At 45.3% G+C, this 20,317-nt stretch overlaps 1 protein-coding gene across 4 annotated transcripts in view; it reads left to right on the top strand.

Annotated features, from left to right (window-relative positions):
• The window catches only part of SMARCC1 (SWI/SNF related BAF chromatin remodeling complex subunit C1), a 142,234-nt gene extending 122,517 nt beyond the window's left edge, over positions 1 to 19,717 (top strand). For all 4 annotated transcript variants that reach the window (XM_075923022.1, XM_075923025.1, XM_075923023.1 and 1 more), the window contains 2 exons: positions 15,442 to 15,618; positions 17,914 to 19,717. In XM_075923022.1, the coding sequence (XP_075779137.1) occupies positions 15,442 to 15,618; positions 17,914 to 18,002 (266 nt within the window). In that variant the 3' untranslated portion in view covers positions 18,003 to 19,717. The remainder of the gene's footprint in view (positions 1 to 15,441; positions 15,619 to 17,913) is intronic.
• The last annotated feature ends 600 nt before the right edge of the window (positions 19,718 to 20,317 follow it).

Raw genomic sequence — 20,317 nt, 5'->3', positions numbered from 1 at the left:
CACAAGGTGGTCTGTGGATGTCCGCAAATTTGCAGAGCTCTGTAGATTTGGCCATGAAGCCTTTTTTATCCATGCAAGCAGGTAGGGTGGTCAGCTCTTCCATCTCTATTATCCCGTCTCCTGCAAACAAATGTTGGGGCAGCACTAGTGAGCAGTATTCTTCTCCCATCAACCCTCCCTCATCTTCCTTCCCAGGAACAATTTTTTCTTAGGTTTCATTCCTGAAATGGGATTACCTGCCAGGTTCCTTCCCTCTCTTTGTTTCCCTCTCTCCCAGGTGAGATGAAGCAGACAAAAGGTTGCTCTGTTTTTAAGGAGAACCTGTAAGAAGCTTCAGAAGAGGAGTTCTACCACAAGTGTTCCAGTGGCCTAGCCTACAGATGCTTCTTTTCTTAGGAGAAAAGGCTTAGAATTTGGTGGCTTATTGGGATTTGGTATTTTTCCCCTTTCCCCACTTCAGAGATACCTGAAGACACTGTCACGAGTGCTCGAAGATTCACCTGCCTGTTGCTTCTCGTTAATTGGGGGATTCTCCGACAGGAAGTCCAAAAATCCTTATGAAGTTTCAGCCCAAAAAGAGAGGCACCATTTAGGAAGTGGGAGCAATCTCCTGTTGAAAATAAGTACGCTGTCTCCAAAAGACCAAAGAGAAGCGCACACAAAAAAGCCAGAAAATGCAATAAAAGTCTAAGAATTATTCCAGATTCTTTTCCAGTGGCTCTAGCTTCTGCTCAGAAGATGACTGAAACTCTGGCAGTTCTCCATGATATTCTCAAGCCAGTGAGGTTGTTTTGAATCTTATTACAGCCACCAATGAGATCCATCAGTAAAAGAGGGTGAGCAAACTAAAGCTGAGGGGAAATATCTTCCACTGGTCTGTCTTGTTCACCAGTGGGAGAGAAACTGATCTATGCAGTTCTCACTGACCACCTACCTGCCTATTCACAGAATGTTTTGATGAGTTCCTTGCAATGAAAATGCAAACCCCCTGCTGGATAAAAGCATCTCCATTGCTTTCATCTTAGTATGAAATTCACTAAAAATATACTATAGTATCAAGATGAATAATTGTATTATCAGTTATTAAAATTTTGCCTTTTCTGTTCACAGATCCAGAACAATTTTCTGTGATATGAAAATTGAAAATGTTCAGTGATTTTTTTTTTCTTTGTAGCATGTTTGCAAGCATTTAATAGTGAGTACCCAAAATTTCAGATGTTTTTAACTGTCTATATTAGTCATACCATATGTTACTCTAAGCCAGTCTGGAAATTCCAAGAGTCATTTTTCCTTTGTAACTATTCAGACTTTTGGATTGATAATTTTTTTCTTTCTAATACTCTCCAGTGTTCTTTTACGTTACTGTTCTGTTGAACACTCCTGCCACTAAACCAGTCGTCTAGGGTCATAGAAGGAGTGCAAACTGATATTGGTGGGAAATGCTTTGTAGAATTCTCCCATTTACAACTTAGTAGATAATTGTTTAATTATGGACTTTCTAATTTGTGCTAAAACTGCAACTTTTTATAGTCATGTGAAGCATTGGCTGGGGATTATATTTTGTGTATTTGGATTGCTTAGTATAGAAGTAGTTGTGCTAATTCCTGTTCTGATAGAATGACCAATGTTAGTTCTACTTATAGCCTTGCGTTAAAGTTTCTTTGCTGTGGCTTTAATATTGCTTAGCAGTCTCAGGCCTTGTTTACACTTTAACCGGTAGATCAGCACTGTGGGGATCAATCTCCTGGGCTCGATTTATCGGGTCTAGTAAAGACCTGCTAAATCAACTGCTGAGCAAGCTCCCGTCAACTCTGGTACTCCACCAGAGTGAGAAGAGTAAGGGGCATCAACAAGAGAGTTTCTCCCATCGACACCCCCCCCCCCCCCCCCCCACACACACACACACACAATGGAGACACTGCGGTAAATCAGACTAAAGCATGTTGACTCTAGCTATGCTATTCACATATCTGGAGTTGCGTAACTTAATTTGACATTGCCCCCTAGTGTAGACTGGGCCTTAGTATATGTGCAACATACCTCAAGTGGCACATGACCATGATTCATTAGCACTAAATGTGGTTCACTGGTTAGATCATTTGCTTGCCCAGCCGGGTTCAGGTACTCGGGAAGGGGGAGTATGATGTCAATGAAGGCTATTAGCACCTCAGTAGGAAAGAGAAATTTGTGTGCATGTGCATCTGTTGCACTCTAAATGACCACTGAAATCTTTGCAAGTAGGAAGCTTGGATTCTTTCTACTAGCAAGATGGTGGCTACGTCATCTCACCTGTGAAAACCTGATCATGCAAAAAGTATTTTATAGAATAGCAAATAACGGAGTCATCCAAGGGGCAACAATTCCACCGAGGTTGATATTTGATGTAACTACAGTACTTGACTTGTCCTGGATTTTTGATGTCATCAGAGCTCTCCAGCGAGTTTAAGCATTTCCTAACCCTGTACACATATATATTATTTAAAATATATAAATATTTGAAGTTAGCCAGCGCAGCCTTGGGTAGCAATTGTCCTCATTCATGTAGATGGTTAAGCAGCTTGCCACTTCCTGCAGAAGGATCTTACCACATATGTGAAATGTTATTTTTAAAAAATGGTGAACCTCCAGCTGCTAGGGGTCCAGTCAGACAATACCCTGAAAGCCCCAGTCCAGTGCACTCTGGCGGTCAAATTGGTGCTTGTATAATCAGTGAGTTGGTGCCTATATAGTCTGCAATGAATGAATTGTGCTGGAGGGAAGTAACAGAAATACAATATGCAAGTGAAGCGGAAACAGCCTCCCTAGAGATTTGATGTTGAATGAGTTTTTGTGGTTAATTATTCACAGATCTTGACTCTAGAATTTGCTCTGCTGCAGTGTGTTGGGGGGGACGGGACATGCTGAAGTAAGGACATGTCTTGAAGATTGGTTCGCAGTATAACTTTCTGAATCTGCTTCTGAAAATCATTCACTGTGAGGAAGGGGCGTGTCTAGTGACACCACAGAATTTGTTCCGCAGGGAAGCCTGCACACAGCCCCCTGAAAGAATTTTCCTGCACTCACCAGTCTAACAGAAATATCATGAACATCTCAAAGGTGATTTACTTACTCAGCTGAGAGCATGACTTCATGCAGAATCTAGGGCTGCCAGATACTTTCATAAAAAATCCTGAACATGGTGGGGGGAAAAATTGGTTGGGGGAGGGGGAAACGGGATCAAAGTTATTGAGGGGAAAAAAAAAGTTGCTGCACCTTTAAATCGCTGCTCCCCCCCGCCAGATGTAGCAGGGGAAGAATGTCCCTGCCAGCCATCCGTCCATCCAAGAAAAACAGAAAATACTGGGCACTTTACATGTCGTGTGTGTGTGTGTCCCCTCCCTTCCTTAGCACTGATTTCATTAGCTGTTGGCCATTTGTTTGAGGAGTGTGCTAATGGAAAAGAACTTGCAAGTGAGTGTTTAACCATACAACTTTTCTGCTTCTCTTCCACCCCATCACTGCTTTAAAATAAAAACAGTGAAACCTGTCTTAGTCCCTAGCACCGTAACCCCTCAGATGTCAGCTTTAATGGAGCTGAGACATCTAATAACATGGGGGCAATCCATTAATGATGGCTTTGTGTATAGGTTTCATTGTAACATGAATACCTGGGTTAATTGCTATTAACAAGAGTAACACTTCATTAACATGTATTAGAAAATATCTAATATCTATAAACGAGTAAGGATTTTTAGCAAGCCGAATCTCATTTTAGTGAATGTTTCAGTTTTATCTTCTCAAATGTCTGCTGTTTTTATGCTCTCCTCCTTATGTAGGTCACACTTTGACATTTTCTGCTTTAGCCTCTGTCTTTTTGAAGTTGTATCTTTCTCATTAAGTGAAAAGGACTATTATCTCTGTAAAAATAACATTTCATTTTGCCATGCCGACAATTGTAAAGCCCAGTTGCTTAATCCAGGCTTGACTGGGTACTTTTTGTTGAATGAATTCTTAGTATGAGGTTGAATGGAGATATGACAGGATCATCTCTCTCAAGCATTTTAGCGGCCTTAAAAATAAAATTGCATGCACTTTGCTGCAGTAAGCTAAGAAATGAAAAGTTCACCTTGCCCTTAAAGACATGTAGACAGAGCTTCTCGGGGCAGTGCTAAAGTCGCTTTTCATGGATGCTTTGAGGCAGGGATGGGGAATCTTTTTTGGCTCAGGGCCACAGAAAAATCAGTTGGGCTGCACACAAGTGAGAAACAAAACCAAAAAACCACCCCTCACCGGTGTGGGCTCCCCAGTTCTAACAATAAACCCATAGTTACTGCACTTCTAAAGGCTTCTGATTTTTTTCCATGCATCCAAGAAGTCCCTTCCCACACTACAGCCTAGAATTGTATTTGAAACGGTTTCCATACAGTTTATAACCATAGTTTGCCATTCTAGGTAAGCCACAGTAAAGCAATCTGTAGCGTGAATGATCCAAAAGCATTTAAGCGAGGTTGGTTGTTCTTCAATGTAGACAGAGAAGCCTTTTACACTAAACAAGGGCAGGGAAGGAAGAGGACAGCCAGCCTCTGCTTTGAGTTCTCATGCTGCAAGTGGGGGGAAAGAGACTACTTGCGACCTTCTCACGGGAGAAACTGGAAGAGCCAAGGTGCCCCTTCCAGGATCTTATCCTTGGTGGGTAGACTGTTCTGCATCAAATGGTGGTTCCCAATGGTGGTGTCTCTTTCTTCTTTCCATATAAGACATATGGGTCTGTCTTGTCTCTCTCGTGTGGCCCACAGTCAGTGTCTGAATGTTGCTATTTCTTCGTGCATAGTATCTCCAAGATCCTAATGTTCCTTTCTGTCTAAACCCTTATCCAAGCCCTGATCAGTTTGTGCCTTGGCTCCCTGTTTGCCTCACTGCCTGCAATCTCTCAGCCCTGCATTCAAAGTATTGCTGCTAAAATTAATCTTCCTGGTTCAGCACACTCATTTCCCATTTAAATCCGTCCATTTTGTCCACGTTCTGTTAAACATCAGCTGCTTGCCCATACTTACAAAGCTATCTACCATTTATCCACTCTCTAACTTTTTTCACTTTAGCACAAGGTTGGTTTCTGCATTCACACCACCAACCTCAATGGCTTTATTCTCCACTTAATATAAGAATGTAAGAACATACAGCTATACTGGGTCAGACCAAAGGTCCATTTAGCCCAGCATCCTGTCTTCTGACAGTGGCCAATGCCAGGTCCCCCAGATAGAGTGAACAGAACAGGTGATCCATGCCGTATCACCCATTGCCAGTTCTCTGGTGAAGTGCTCCTTGATCACCCTTTTAGTCTGCTCTTGCATCAGAAAGTGGCTATGTAATCCTGTATGTGGTAGTTATCCAGCTCTTGATTTTTTTTTTTTTTGTATAGACTTTAGTGCTCATAAAAATAACCAAGTACTGGCTTGAGCTCATCTGTGAGCAGACTTCCACACAGGTCTGCCAAAGCACTTCACTCCTGACCTGGCAAACCTGCTGCTCCAGAGCGAAAGCAGTCAGCCCAGACTATTGTGGTGTTTGTGATGTGAAAAAATCAGAGTATCGACCTCCCCTTCCTGCCCTGGTTTATTTCACTTGTGAGCTACGGCAGTTTTGGACATAGATGTCTAGATGTTAAAGGCTAGTGTGCCAACCCCACTGCACTACCACGTTCCTAACTTGACTTTTCATAATAGTTATAATATCTGTGGCAGAGCCAGATACACATCTTCCAAAGAGCTTTGTTGGACTTCAGTTGCACAGCTAGGTCCTTCCATTAAGTGTCCGTTTCTTTTTCAAAAGCATCAGTGTCTTGATTGCAAGGGAAAGGCAGAAAAATTCAAGCTTTACTAGTACTTGAAATCTGTTGGGGCCAATAGGAAAATATTTAATACACTTATTGTCAGGAGAAGGGAGTGTGAACTCTGCTGTTGATGTTTTCTGGTATTGGTTTTCAGCAGAAGAGCTATATTGCAAAGGCAATCGATGAAGCAGCAAGCTGCTGTTGAAGGGCTCATTGCTCTAAAGATGTTGAACAGATAGAAATCTCATAAATGTGGGACTGCAAGACACCTTGATAGACCCTGTACTCAAGGCAGGACTAAGTATTTTAAAAACCTCCCTTGGTGACTTGTTCTGGTGCTTCACTACACTTAGGAAGTTTTTCTTAATGTCTGACCTAAATCTCCCTTGTTGCAATTTAAGCCTGTTGCTTCTTGGCCTATCTTTGATGATTAAGGAGAAAAAAATATCACCTTCCTCCTTATAACAACCTTTGAAGGCAGCTATTGTGTTGTCCCCCTTTAATTCTTTCTTCTCCAGATTAAACAAATCCCGTTTTTTCAATCTTTCCTCAGAGGTCATGTGTTCTAGACCGTTAGTCATCCTTCTTGCTCTTTTTTGGACACACTGCAGTTTCTTGAAATGTGGTCCCCATTACTAGACACAATACGACAGCCTAATCAGTGCGAAGCAGAGTAGCAGAATTACTTCTTGTGCCTTGCTTACAGCATTCCTGCTAATTCACCCCAGAATTATGTTGGGTTTTTTTGCTTTAAGTATCACATTGTTGTCTTATATTTAACTCACTGTAACCCCCAGATCCTTTGCTGCCCTACTCCTTCCTCTGCACTCGTTCCCCATTTTGTATTTGTGCAGCTGATTATTCCTTTGTAAATGTAGCACTTTGCATTTGTCTTTATTAAACTCCATCCTTGTTACTCCAGACCATTGCTCCAGTTTGTCAAGATCAGTTTGGATTCTGATCCTGTCTTCCAAATGAAACAGAGGAATGTAAATTTGGTTGCAGGATGCTTTGAAGGAACTATCATAGCTAAACGTTTACTTCCTCAGGTGGTTCAGGTTAATGGTCTGTTCTCCTGTCTAGATTGCTAAATGGAATAGGATTTGTCTCATCTAAGTTCTGCATTACTCTGATTTGCTTCAAAATGTTAATAACAAGACACCAGCCAGATAAGCTCCCTCATCTCCTGCAACGTAGGGGGAAATCCTGAATCATGGTACTGACCAGCTGAACTCAGCTTACCTTGTGACTTCTTGTTTCCAAATGGGCTTTGCTGCAAGGATGATCTGCATTTTCCATGTGACAGTCAGTGGCTGAGGGATAGGGTGAGAGTACAATTGTGTTCATAAATGCTGTTAAATTTGGCTGTGGTTCACATAGGCTGCCCCATGGGGTGGTGGGGACACGGGGGAGACGCTACTGCAGGCAGAGGCTGCTCTGGCATCCTGGCTGGAGCAGTCTCTGTCCACGGTGAGCCTGGGTGCCCTGCACTGTGGCCCACCTAAGGCAAGGGATACCCACTTGCTCACCTTTAATCGGTTAACTAGTTCAATGTGTGTAACTGGTAGGCAATTGCACGTGATTTTACATCCCTAGTAAATACTAATACAAAATAACCCTTTGCAGCAGGAACTGCCTGTGGGTTAATCCGCCCTCTTCCGCTTTTGATGTTTGCATGGATAGGATCTGGAAAAGCAGGCCGGTCTTTGATGGTGAGAGAATGGAAGTGTTCTCGTCCTGGGGCCCCCTGCCATCTCATAGAGCTGTTCTGATCCTACACATTTTTTACTTGGTTCGAATGCTAATAAATTGCTTTGATTTCAACCCTCAGCCCCAGGCTGTCTGTAGCTTTCTCTCTTGCTGCCTATTGTGCTCTTGTTGCTTGTCCTTCACATCTGAAAGCGACCTGGACCAAAACAGATGTGTATGCCAGTTGCAGTACATTTCGTGCTGAATCTGATTAAATCTTCTGTTATCTGACTGGGGTAACTCTGTTCATGGCTCTTGCTGTCTAGTTAGGGGAATGGAATGAGACAAGCTAATTCACTTGTTTGAGGGGAATCGGATTCCAGGTGTCTGCAGCGGTAAGTGATGTGCACTGTACTTGCCCATAGAGTGCATACCTATAAAGGACTACATCCAATATGCGCACAAAAGTTTGGAAGGCTTCAGTGAACCCTGTGGCAAGTGTCTTCAGGGAGTTTGCCATCTCTATATAGCTGAACATATAATCCATTGTGGAAGAGGCAGCATGGTGAGGCATGATTTCCCATCAACTAGAATTCTTTGAAGGGGTCAACAAGCATGTGGACAAGGGGGATCCAGTGGATATATACTTAAATTTTTAGAAAGCCTTTAGCAAGGTCCCTCATCAAAGGCTCTTCAGCAAAGTAAGCTGTCCTGAAATAAGAGAGAAGGTCCTCTCATGGATTGATAAATCCTCAAAAGATAGGAAACAAAGGATAGGGATAAATGGTCGGTTTTCAGAATGGAGAGTGGTAACTAATAGTGACCCCCAGAGGTCTGTACTGGGACCAAACCTATTCAACATATTTATAAATTATCTGGAAAAAGGGTAAATAGGAAGATGGCAAAGTTTGCAGATGATACAAAACTGCTCAAGATAGTTAAATCTCAGGCAGGCTGCAAAGAGTTACAACGGGATCTCTTAAACCTGGGTAACTGGGTAACAAAATGGCAGATGAAATTAATGTTGATAAATGTAAATGAATGCATTCTAGAAAACATAATTCCAACCATACATTTAAAATTATGGGGTCTAAATTAGTTACCGCCACCCAAGAGAGATCTTGGAGTCATTATAGATAGTTCTTTGAAAACATCCACTCAGTGGGCAGCGGCAATCAAAAAAGTGAACAGAATGTTGGGATTCATTAAGAAAGGGATAGAAAATATTATATTGTGTCTGTAAAAATGCATGATAAACCCACGTCCTGAATATTGTGTGTAGATGGTTGCCCCATTGAATGTAGATGTGGTTGCCCCATCTCGTAGCAGATATATTGGAATTGGAAAAGGTCAATAAAAATGATTTTGGATATAGAACAGATTCCAAATGAGGAGAGATTAATAAGACTGGGACTTTTCAGCTTGACAAAGACTAAAGGGAATATGATAGAGGTCTATTAAATCTTGACTGGTGTAGACAAAGTAGAGAAGGAAGTGCTATTTACTCCTTCCCGTAACACACAAACTAGGGGTCACCAAATGAGATTAATAGGCATCAGGTTTAAAACAAAAGGAAGTATTTCTTCACACAGTGCACAGTCAACCTGTGCAGCTCCTTGCCAAAGTATGTTGTAAAGGCTAAGACTTTAACAGGGATCAAAAAAGAACTAGATTAAACTCAATGGCTATTAGCCAGGATGGGCAGGGATGGATTCCCTAGTCTCTGTTTGCCATAAACTGGGAATGAGCAACAGAGAATGCATCAGTTGATAATTACCTGTTCTATACATTCCCTCTGGGGCACCTATCATTGGTCACTGTCAGAAGACAGGATACGGAGCCTTTAGTCTGGCCCAGTATTGCCACTCTTATGTTCCAGTAAGCTCTTCAAAGATCCTTGACTGGAGAGGCAAGGATGCATTGTGATGGTCTTTCATATACACCTGTTCACAGTCACCAGAGTGGAAACTGACAGGGAGCTGGAGGAGGAGAAAGAGGATTCTCAAATCTCTACAGCTTTTCTGGTTGACTGCTACTGCTCTTTCATATTTGATGATGGAAATGTCATAGATTTGCATTATAGGCCACTGACCAGAGGCTGTGCTCAGTGTGTGCATGGGTGGATTTCGTTATCTCACTCCTTTTGTGTAAATATTCCCATTAAAAAAAATTGATTTTTTCATTTTGACTTTTTTCAAATCTGTTTGCAGTTATGAGGAAAATTGGCGTAAGATAGGACAATTTCAGGCTTATCTTGATTTGAAGAGTTATTAGAGCAGTTGGCCATTAGGGTATTATGTTAACTTAATCCTCTCTTCTTAAAGGACTTCTGTGCATTCTCACTAATGGGCTTCAGCGTGTCTGGCACTCAGCTGTAGAAAGAGTTTAGAAATCTGCGTGTGCTGGGGTGGTGGTGGGGCATTCTCTCACAAACATGATGTAATTGGCTCGATATAAGGAAGCACGCTTCCCAGCCACCTTAGTTCCTCGGTCACAAGCCAATGGATCTACCTCTTCTAACTAGCTTTGCGTTCCACTTTCTTTTTTCAAATAGGTTATTTGTGACCATTGGCCTCCAGTTACCCCAAGGTCATCTCTTTCCCTGAACCATGTCGGGGGTCAAAAGGTACATTACCTGTTCAGCCGTTTTCCTGCGACAAATACGCATTTTTGGTGGCTTATGTGCCTGGGAGAAATGTGAGTAGTTTCCCAATGAATGATTCACCATGCTTATACTCTTTGAGAAACAAAGCACAGACTCCAAATGTCTTTGGTTTCAATGAGCCTCCCGTTGGATTGTCCTCATATTTCTGCAGGAAGTTTAAGGTCTGCTTCTGTGCTTTGAGGTCTTCTGTCACATGACATGAAAAACATCTAAGCACTTCTGCCTCCATTAATTTTTTGGCTGAAAGTCAGATTCTCAGAGCCCAGTGCCTAGTGTCTGAGTCCCCCATCTGTCCAGCACCATGTATTCCAATTACGCAATCTGCACTTGCACCACATCAGCATTTGTTCCACTGTTTGCACCAAATCTTTGGTGTCAGTAGAATGAATGCCAGTCAACACAGGCTTCCAGATTGCCACAAGAGCCCTGCAGGGCCCAAGAAGAGAGAGCATTCCAACTTGTGGAGCAACTCAAAGAAGTAGTGACATTCTCATTCTCCACCAGTTACTCGTGTTTCCTGGCATCACCTTCCGCACACATCTCTCCTTAACTGGAGGCTTCATTGCTCAGTTTTGTAGACGCATCCCTGGTGTCTCTGTATGACCTCTGTTGACTTTTTCTACTCTCATTGGCGGACCCCAGTCAAATCTCTTTTCTTTGCCTCTGCTGCTTGACTCTCCTTGGAACCACCAGTGCAAATTCTGCTGTTCCAGAAAGCCCACTTGGATTCCTTCAGCTAAGAATCCATTGAAATGGAAGGACATTATACAGAGCTTCTTCAGTTACTCAAATGGCCCTACAGTAAGGGGTCCATGAAGGCTCTCGTAGATACTGTGAAACCCAGTGCTGTGCCATCAGCTGCTCTCGTACTAATACTGACACTCTCCTTCAGCTGGAGATACCTTCACCCTGTAGAAAGCTGTCCAGGCACCAAACCTCCCCCATTGCTGTTATCTTTAAGAAAGCCTGTGTTCCAGACCATGCTGATACCAATAGCTCAACCTTCTCAAGAAGAGTGGCAAGTTTGTGATTGGCAGGAAACTCCCTCAGATTAAATGAAACATGGCATGCTACTCATGCCCATTTTGCACAATAATGAAGGTACCTCAGTGCCAGCATGCAAATTTGGGCTTCCTCTGTATCTCCTCCAGATGATCAAATATAATTCTGGGAGCTAACAGGAAGAATGAGCAATACTCTCCAATTACAGATTGGTTTTCAGCACCTGACTTATATGATCCTCTCTGACATTATAGAATTGCAGTTAATCCTTCCAGGAGGTCCTAATCCAGTGAAGAACATTTTGGCTTATTCCAATGTGCTCTCCTGGCATGCTTGTAAGCAGACTAGTAGAATGTGCTTTGTGTACCCACAAAGTCATCAATATTTGTTTCACCATCCATCTGCCAATTTCATGCCAATTTCTGGAGCACAGGAAATGTCCAAAGGGAAAAAAGCATCCCCATCTCCTCCCTCAAATAAGGAAGGACATAAGTTGGATGTGGTAGGAAGAAAGATACCAGTCATGCTCTGCAGGCAGCTTATGACACCTCAGATGCTCTGACCACTGGGATAGCTGTAAGGAGATGCTCTGGGTACCAAACATCTGGATTTGCTCCAGCCTTTCAGAAGTTAATCAAAGATTTGTCCTTTGAAGGCTCTGCTTTCTTTAATGCCTCTGGTGCTGAACTGTGGGAGCTGTATAAAAAGCTGTGCCCACTAGAGGATGCCGGAGCGCTCTTGTGCTAGTTTGATATCCCTGGCTATTACAGGTAACTAACCCCTCTTTTCAAATGCCTCTGTGTATTCCGACTAATGGGAGATTAGCAAGCAGTGCCCCCAGGAGAGGACAGTGACAGCGGGGAAATTCAAGCCAAAAATGAACTGTAGCAATTCTCTACCAAATCAAGTATCAGAATGTGATGCCAATTCCAACGGATAGCGTGTGGAGAACATATCCATCTCACTCCATGCTGCTGCTTTGCAAATCTCTACCAGAGGAATCTGACAGACAAATTACAAAGGTAGCTGTGACACTAGTGACATGTGCCTTCAGCCTCTATGAATGATGTCTTCCCGGCTAAGGATTGGCCACACTCTTTCTCTCTTCCTGTAAGCCGCTAAGAGTCTGTTTGGACCATTGTAAATAGCATCCCATGAGCACAAACTGCATTCTCCTGGGTAACCATGGGGCTGGGGATAAAGACAATGAAGAAGATACAACTATGACAGGTGAAAATCTGAGACAGCTTTACGTATAAAACTAGGATGCAGGTTCATGACAACTTTGTCTCTGTAACCACTGTTCAGGGGGAAGCAGCCATCAAGACACTAAGTTCACTTGCCCTCCTAGATAAAGGGATGCCTTAAGAATGTCTGAAGGTGCTGGAATGAAAGGGCTCAGAGGGTGGACCCATAAGTATGGGGTGATAGGTAGGTGGGGGAGGGGAGTAGGAAACAGGAAATGTAGGGTAAGAGAATTTTTGCTCCAGGTGTGGGAAGCAGAGAAAGTTGCTAAATGATATTTGAGGGAAGTTGCCCCAAGCCTTGTGAATTCAAGCATAGCAGAGATACCTGTGTGTGACATTAGTCCTTTCCCAGTCAGAACTGTTGTTCAGGAAACCAAGAAGCCAACGCAGTGCCAGGGGACTGCCAGTATCATTGACCCCAGGGGTTTTCAGGTACCATGGGACCTTCTCTCCCTTTTGGTCCCTCCAACCCCAATGGGTCAGCAACCAGTTCTGGCATTCTGAAGCTGTATCTACTAATATGTACCCCTGCTCCCCCCCCCCCCGCCCCAATTCCTTCCTATCACTTGTGAGGATCATTGTGCTCTGCACTTGCTCTGCCAGCACTCCCAGCAGTTCTCACCTGGTTGGTTTTTGTAGATTAGTTAGTGTTCCTGGTAATTGTTCTCGTTATCTCTGTAAATAGTTGCCAGTGTAAGTAGTTCGCTCTGATGTGGGGACTCACTTTGTGTTCCCAACTCCTGCTACAGGACATGCCCGGACCCCAAAACTTCAAGCCCTGCATCCTGTGGGGACCCCCACAAAGCTTGCTTAAAAAGCTGTCTCCTTGAGCTCACGGTCCAGGGGCTGCCCTCTCCATCAGTCAGGGTTCACGTGGCGGCTATTTCTGCTTTCGCCCAGGCCCCTGGAGCACGAGGCACTTCATGCGCCCCACGGTCAATTGGTTTCTGAAGGGGCTGGACAGGTTTTACCAGCGTGTCCGTCAACCTGTCCCTCGGTGGGACCTTAACGTGGTCCTGAACAGGCTCACAGGGCCCCCTTCCAGCCTATGGCAACACGTTTGTTGTTACACCTCTCCTGGAGGTTCCTTGTGGCCATACATCGGCCAGACAGGTGTCAGAGTTACCGGCCCTTACCTCAGACCCCCCACAAGGTCTTTTTCAGGGATAAGGTCAGGTTATGCCCCCATCCCTCCTTCCTGCTGACAGTGGGGTCTCCCAGGGCATTTCTCTCCCAGTTTTTTACCTGAAGCCCCACGCTTCCAGGAAAGAACAGCCCTTACACACTCCAGATGTTAGGAGAGCATTGGCTTTTTATTTGGACAGAACTAAGCCTTTTCATAAGTCCCCACAGTTGTTTGGGGCAATCGCGGAGAGGATCAAGGACCAGCCAGTTTCCACCCAGAGAATTTCTTCATGGATAACCTCCTACATCAGGAAGTGCTATAGTCTGGCTGGAGTTCCAGTCCCTCCTCTCCCAGCCCAATCCACTAGAGCGCAGGCCTCCTCTACTGGCTTTCTGGCTCAGGTCCCTATTCCGGACATCTGCAGCGCTGCCTCATGGTATTCAATCATAGTTTTGCCAACCGTTATGCTCTGATTCAGCATGCTGGAGGGATGCGGCTCTGGGCAAGGCTGTCCTCCACTCAGCAGAAGGTTAGAACGCCGACCCCGCCTCCTGGGGTTTCTGCTTTGGAGTCACCTACGTGGAATGGACATGAGCAGTGACTCAAAGAACTAAAAATGGTGACTTACCTTCGGAACTGTGGTTCTTCGGGATGTGTTGCTCATGTCCGTTCCAAATCCCTCCCACCCCCTTCTTTGGAGTAGTCTGGTAAGAAGGAACTGAGAGGGTGGAGGGCCAGCAGGGGTATATATTAGCCGATATAGTGGCACCACTCCAGGCGGCTCCCCTGCTGGCCCAGCGGGTGGTACTAAGGGAAAAACTTCCATCGACGTGCACACAACATGCACACACCTACATGGAATGGACGTGAGCAATCACTCGAAGAACAACAGTTAAGGTAAGGAACTGTTTTTAAGCAGGCATTACAGACATATCTATCTTTGTGGCTAGTTATTCACTTGCAGTGCTAAGTACAGACCTGTGAATTTCCTTGGCTTTTACATTTCATCATGATGCTGTTTTTTACACATGGTGGTTTGTAGAAGGTGGGTGTGGGGCTATGTTTAAGGGATTCTGTAATCAGATCTTATATTTTGCATAATTACTGTGTGGTCTGGTATGGAAGGGATCTTTTAAAGTAACACTCACGTTTGTAAGTAGCTACAATCCATGGCTAGTGGCTGCTGCCTCAACTAAAGTTTTATGGATATAAAATATACGTGCATTGACTCCTGCAGAAGTAAATACAATGGATTATGGACTGCTCTCCTCAAGTCGGGTTTCAAAATCCAGTCAGTGAATTATAGGTCTTTTGACACCATTTCCCTTAATGATCTTACATTTAAACCACTGGGGGAGGGGGGGGAGGGGCTGTGCCCACAGAGTTTTATTAAAAACCTTCCTTGTACTGAGGTCGAATGTGTTTTACATTGTGCAGGTGTAATTTATAGCTGCGTGACTGCAGCTCTGCTGTTAAATTAATCCATTAGTCCTTGTCCCTGCCCTTTTTCCTGAGTGCTTTGCTGTTTTGAAGCCTTGTTCTCCCTGTGCAGTTGGTAGTACGTCTTCACATGGCCACTAGCATCACCACTTTACCAAGATCCCATCCGTTTCTAGAGGCAACAGTGAACAATCTTCTCTAGTTGCCTGTTGTGTGATAAGGTTTTAGCAACGTCAGGATCTCACAGCATTTCCTCCGGAAAGGAGAGTGTTGTTCAGTCGGGGGAGGCTTTTCCTTTGGGATGATTGCAGATGGCATTTGGAGTGGAAGCGCAGAGTTGAATCTGAGCACACGAGATTTTTCTCTTCCTGCTCAGAGAACAATTAGGCCATGTTTACCCTTTTCTATTCATGTGTATATTGTAACTGAGTTTCATTGCGGTCTCTCTTTAATGCCCCTACAGGACAGATGCCAGGGCCAGGTTCAATGATACCTGGGCAAGCCATGCCAGGCCGAATGATGCCCTCTGTGTCAGCCAACATCCACCCGTCCAGTGGTGGCCCTCCCGCATCTGGCATGCCACCAATGTCAGGAAACATTATTGGACCTCGTGTTCCCCTAGCAGCTCCAAATGGCATGTGTAAGTGGGCTTTCAGCATTAGCTCTGTCTACATGTACTAAGTGTTTTTTTTCAATTGCTGGTCTCATTACTGGAAAAGCGATTGTAGCTTAAACTCTTTTTGTGAGCTGTGGGAACCATCAGATCTGGATGTTTTTAGCAGCCAAAAATCTCTGTCAAAGGGATGTTAGAAGATTTAAGTCTCTCTCTCCCCCTTAAGCAGCACTGCATGTCCTGTTGTCCCTTTGTGAAGGTTGTGAGGCACTGTGGTCACCATGAAAATCAATCACAGCTTAATCCAAAATCATACCCAGGGATGGCTTCAGGACATAACGGACTATTAATAGGGACCATGGCACAATTGAGTGCAGCCGCATGATACCAAAAGCTATCACTGAATTTCCTCTTCAGAAAAGTGGAGATTTAAAATAAGAGGAAGCTAGTTAAAAAACCTATGGCCCATATCCTCAGCTGGTGTAAATCCACATGGCTTGGCTGATTGACGGTATAAAGGCTTGCACCAGCCAAAAACCACGCCCAAAAGTCTTTAGACTTGGCATGGAGGTTACTTGAACAGCTGCAGGAGACAGACATTATCCATACCCGTAAGTCCCCACCTTCCCCAAAAAAGCAGGGACATTCTTCTACTGGTTGGACCTCCCTGATCTGGTACCCACAGGACCTGACTGGTCCTGGACAAGGGAGTTTTCTGGACTAGGGGAGGTCTGGGAAGGAGTGCGCCAGCCTCCCCACTGGGCTCCTCTCCCCAGTCACTAAGGCTTCTCTCGCCAGCCTCCCCACAAGCTGCAGCAGCCTTGCCAGAGCTCCCAGCCCTGTGAGCTGCGGCATCCCCACTGGAGCTCCTGGGGCCTCGCCGGCCTCATGGCAGCCACTCTGCCCCACCGGAGCTCCTGGGGCCCCGCCAACCTCATGGCAGCCCCTCCGCCCCGCCAGAGCTCCTGGGGCCCCGCCAGAGCTCCTGGGGCCCCGCCAACTTCATGGCAGCCCCTCCGCCCTGCCAGAGCTCCTGGGGCCTCGCTGGCCTCATGGCAGCCCCTCCACCCTGCCAGAGCTCCTGGGGCCCCGCCAACCTCATGGCAGCCCAGCCGCCCTGCTGGAGCTCCTGGCAACCCGGCTTGCTACAGGCTCCACTGCCCCTTGAGCTGTGCTCCCTCCTCCCCTTCGCGCCGGTTTCACTGCCCCACTGGCTGCAGGCTCTTGTGCCCCCGGGCTCCGCTGCCCGCTGGTCCCACCAGGCAGGCTCCTCTCCAAGCCGCCAGCCACCTCTGTTGCTGGGGCTTTCTAGTCCTGCAACATCCGTGATCCTTCCGGACCAGAGAGTCCCAAACCACAGAAATTCAACCTGTAGTACAAGGCGGGGCTCCTTGCGCTGCTGGGATAAGGGATGGGATGAGCCACTGGTCTGAGCTAGTGTGTCATTCCTGTGCTCCTAAAATGTCACCTTTTTGAGTCGTCACATACATGGTGGGACCTGAGACTGTGACACTTGCCTGTCAGCAAAGATACGGGTGCAAGGGCGTTGTTGGGAAATGCTGACTCTCTGATGGTAACTACTGTAAAGAGAAGTGGATTTGTCTGCTCCCCCATTTGTTTCCTGCTCCCCCAGTGGCAGCGTCTCCTTTGTGCTTCATTTACTTCCCCTTCTCTTCTTCCGCGCCTTGATTCCTACTCTCTCCTCTGAATAACCCATCTTATGCCATTAGCACATTTCACTGTGCCTGAAACCTGCCCCTTGTGCCAACCCTCGTTCTCTCCCCACTGGGCCACATCGTTAGGGCCGTGCCTGTGTTGGAACTGACAAGGCTTCTTGCCTCTGCGTGTGCAGAGCTCTGCTTGCGCAGAGCTCTGCTTGCAAAGTGTGTTGTTACATCTGGTTTAAACAGACAGGCTGAGCTAATGGTTTGAACTCAGGACTGAGCAAATGGAACAGTGAAATGATAAACCCAGGTCTGACAACTCACTGAAGCTGCCTCCGTCACCCACTCGATGAAAGGTAGAGCGAGCAGAGGAAGTGAATCTGTACAGGGGGTGAAAAGCGCAGTGCAAATGCCAAGTGTCAGCCATAGAATGGGAAAGGCCCCAGAGGGTCAAGGATGTCTCCGGGAGCTAGTGCGGAATAATTCCCTTGCTAGTCCCTGCTCTGTTTCCCTCGGGAAGCCATGTGCCACTGCTACACATAGCTGGATTTCAAAAAGAGAAGAGCCAAGTTTCATATGTGTAATGTGAACTTCTTGATTCATTTTGGTACTTCCCGTGCTTCTGGTGCTCATGTGTTTCTCTCCACTGTATTTGCAGACCCCCCTCCATCGCAGCAGCCGCCGCCACCGACTGATGGGGTTACTCCACCACCCGCAGGAGCAACACCAGCCTCAGCAGCTCCCTAACTCCACCAGCAACAAGCAACTTCTAGATCTGATCCCAGAACCGCGATAGTGGTGACCAAAAATGGATTTCCTCAGTTTCCTTCTGTTCTTTTCAGGGGGATTGGTCTCCTGTCAGCCTGCCTGGACCTCCTCCCCCCCTCACAGACTTTATAGTCTGTCATTATTTGGCTGTACTCCTTTGGGCAGCACTTACACTGAACGCAGAGAGCAGTAATCACAGTACCTCTGTATGGCTGGCAGGAAGTCCTTCACACTTTCCTCTGTTTACCCTCTGGAGTGAGTGCTCTGCTCTGGTTTCCCTTGATCTCGGTGTTTCTGCCGTTGAATCTTTGGATTGTGTTTAGAGGCAGGGAGGGGCTTTGGGTTGAAGGTGATAATGAATATTAGTATGTGGTCGGTGGCATTTCCATCCTTGGTCTCTGAGGTGTAATATACTTGTAACGTGCAAGGCACCAAGATCAAACAGAGCAAACCAATGGCTTGAGCACATAAGGAGAGTGAAGGAGGAGTTCTCCTTCCACTGCTTTAGAGGGGAAGCTGCATTAATTCTGACCGTATTCATTACAAGTAGATAATCATTAAGGGCAATAGCTGAGCCCCCAGGCTGCCTTGCTAACTTATTAAAGAAAATATTGATCCTATGTGAATAGAGCCAGGAGTGAATCAGTTAGAATAAAATCACTCCATCTGAGCTTTATTGCTCCAGTTTATATTTTATTTTGGGTTTAGTTGGAAGGAGAAGTTTGTAGTTAAATCCTCTTCCTTCTGAGTAGTTTGGTGCAGTAGCCAACTGAGGAATAAAACAAATTTTAGTCCCTCTCTCTTTTTGGAGCTTATACTTTTTTCTTTTAAAATTGAACTTAAAAAAATATAGTAGATAACAATGAAGTGCTAGTGTATGGGATTGGGTTGGGATGGCTGGGGGTGTGAACGCCAGAACTACCTCTTGCAGACAGCCGGGGTGGGCAGAATTCAGTGAACGTGGTACTTTTTCTTTCTGGACTAGGATAGAAGAACACTCGCTCCTCCATTCATGCTTCTCTCTCCACTAGCGGAGCGTTATCATTCCATTCTTTGCAGGGCTGTGGGGGAACAGGCTTGGCAGTTGACTCTGAGCATGCTCTGTGATTAGGGGCAATTGAGAAGACCAATCCCATGCCATTAGTATGGGTTGAGTTTGGACTGCCAAATGCTGCTCCTAGCCTTTCATTAACGACTGCATGGTTCACATTCTCTGCATGATTCAGACCCTCTCCTTCCAGGGAGAGCTGTCTGACAAGCCTCCTCGCCAGGGGTGTTGCGTAGGATCCTTTGGGGGCGGATTTCCATGATCCGGGGTAGAAGGTGGGCTGTTGGTTTCAAAGCTTGACCGCAGTGATTTCACTAGTGGGCGGAGCGTGGGAGAGGTTGCCCAGAGGCTCTGCAACCCGCAGAGCTATTTCATAAAGCAAAACAAATGCAGACTTGCCTTGAAGAGCACTCAAGTGCTTGATGCCTTGAAACGTTAACGGTTGAACTTTCCAAGCCCTGAGAACGTGTTCACATGTGTGACATACCTATGGGGGGGCTGTCTGCACATCTGCTTCATGCTCATACCATTGTACTTGGCCTTGTGACTTCCGGTGTGTAGGAAGAACACTTTCCATTGTCAAGCTCTAAGAACCTACAGTGCCTAGCAGAGAGTCAGGGCTTCCCCTCCCTCCCTCCCTCCCACCTTTCATCTAAAAAAATCCATTCCAAATGTTACCGTTACCTGCAGGGTATTTGGAGCGAGCATGGAAATCCGGTTCAGGCCATGGTCCAGTTTAGAATAACCTCAGGTTGTTTTTAGTGTGATCAATTTCAAATTTAAAGGATCCAGATGGAGACTATTTTTTACTGTACTAGTGATGATCCTACAAAGTACCTGAATTCTTAACGCTGTTGTGTTTCTGTATAAATACGTGTGGCCACTTTTTCATCTGATCCTATGTACACAGCCACCCAATTTTGTGAAATAAAAAAACCTGGTCTTTTGTACAAAGCTGCTTTGCATATCTGTGGGGAGCTGAAGTAAATTCTGGTGCACAATATTCAGTGATGTAGATCTCCTGAAATCCATTTTAATTGGGTGTCAAATTGTTTTTAGATAATGCGTCGGCTACAGCTAAGTATTTACAAGTTAAGCTCATTACTCAGTTGAGATGAGGAGGCATCAAAGTAGTTCAGACAAGTAAGGGAGGGCTTTTTCCAATGCATCAGATGTATTTCTTTGTATTAATGAGCATTTTACATACCCGCGTATTAGCTAAAGAAGAATTAATTGAAGCAGTGAA

The sequence above is a fragment of the Pelodiscus sinensis genome, chromosome 2 (genome assembly GCF_049634645.1).
Source record: "Pelodiscus sinensis isolate JC-2024 chromosome 2, ASM4963464v1, whole genome shotgun sequence".
Classification (NCBI taxonomy): domain Eukaryota; kingdom Metazoa; phylum Chordata; order Testudines; family Trionychidae; genus Pelodiscus; species Pelodiscus sinensis.
This window is presented reverse-complemented; position numbering and strand designations above follow the sequence as displayed.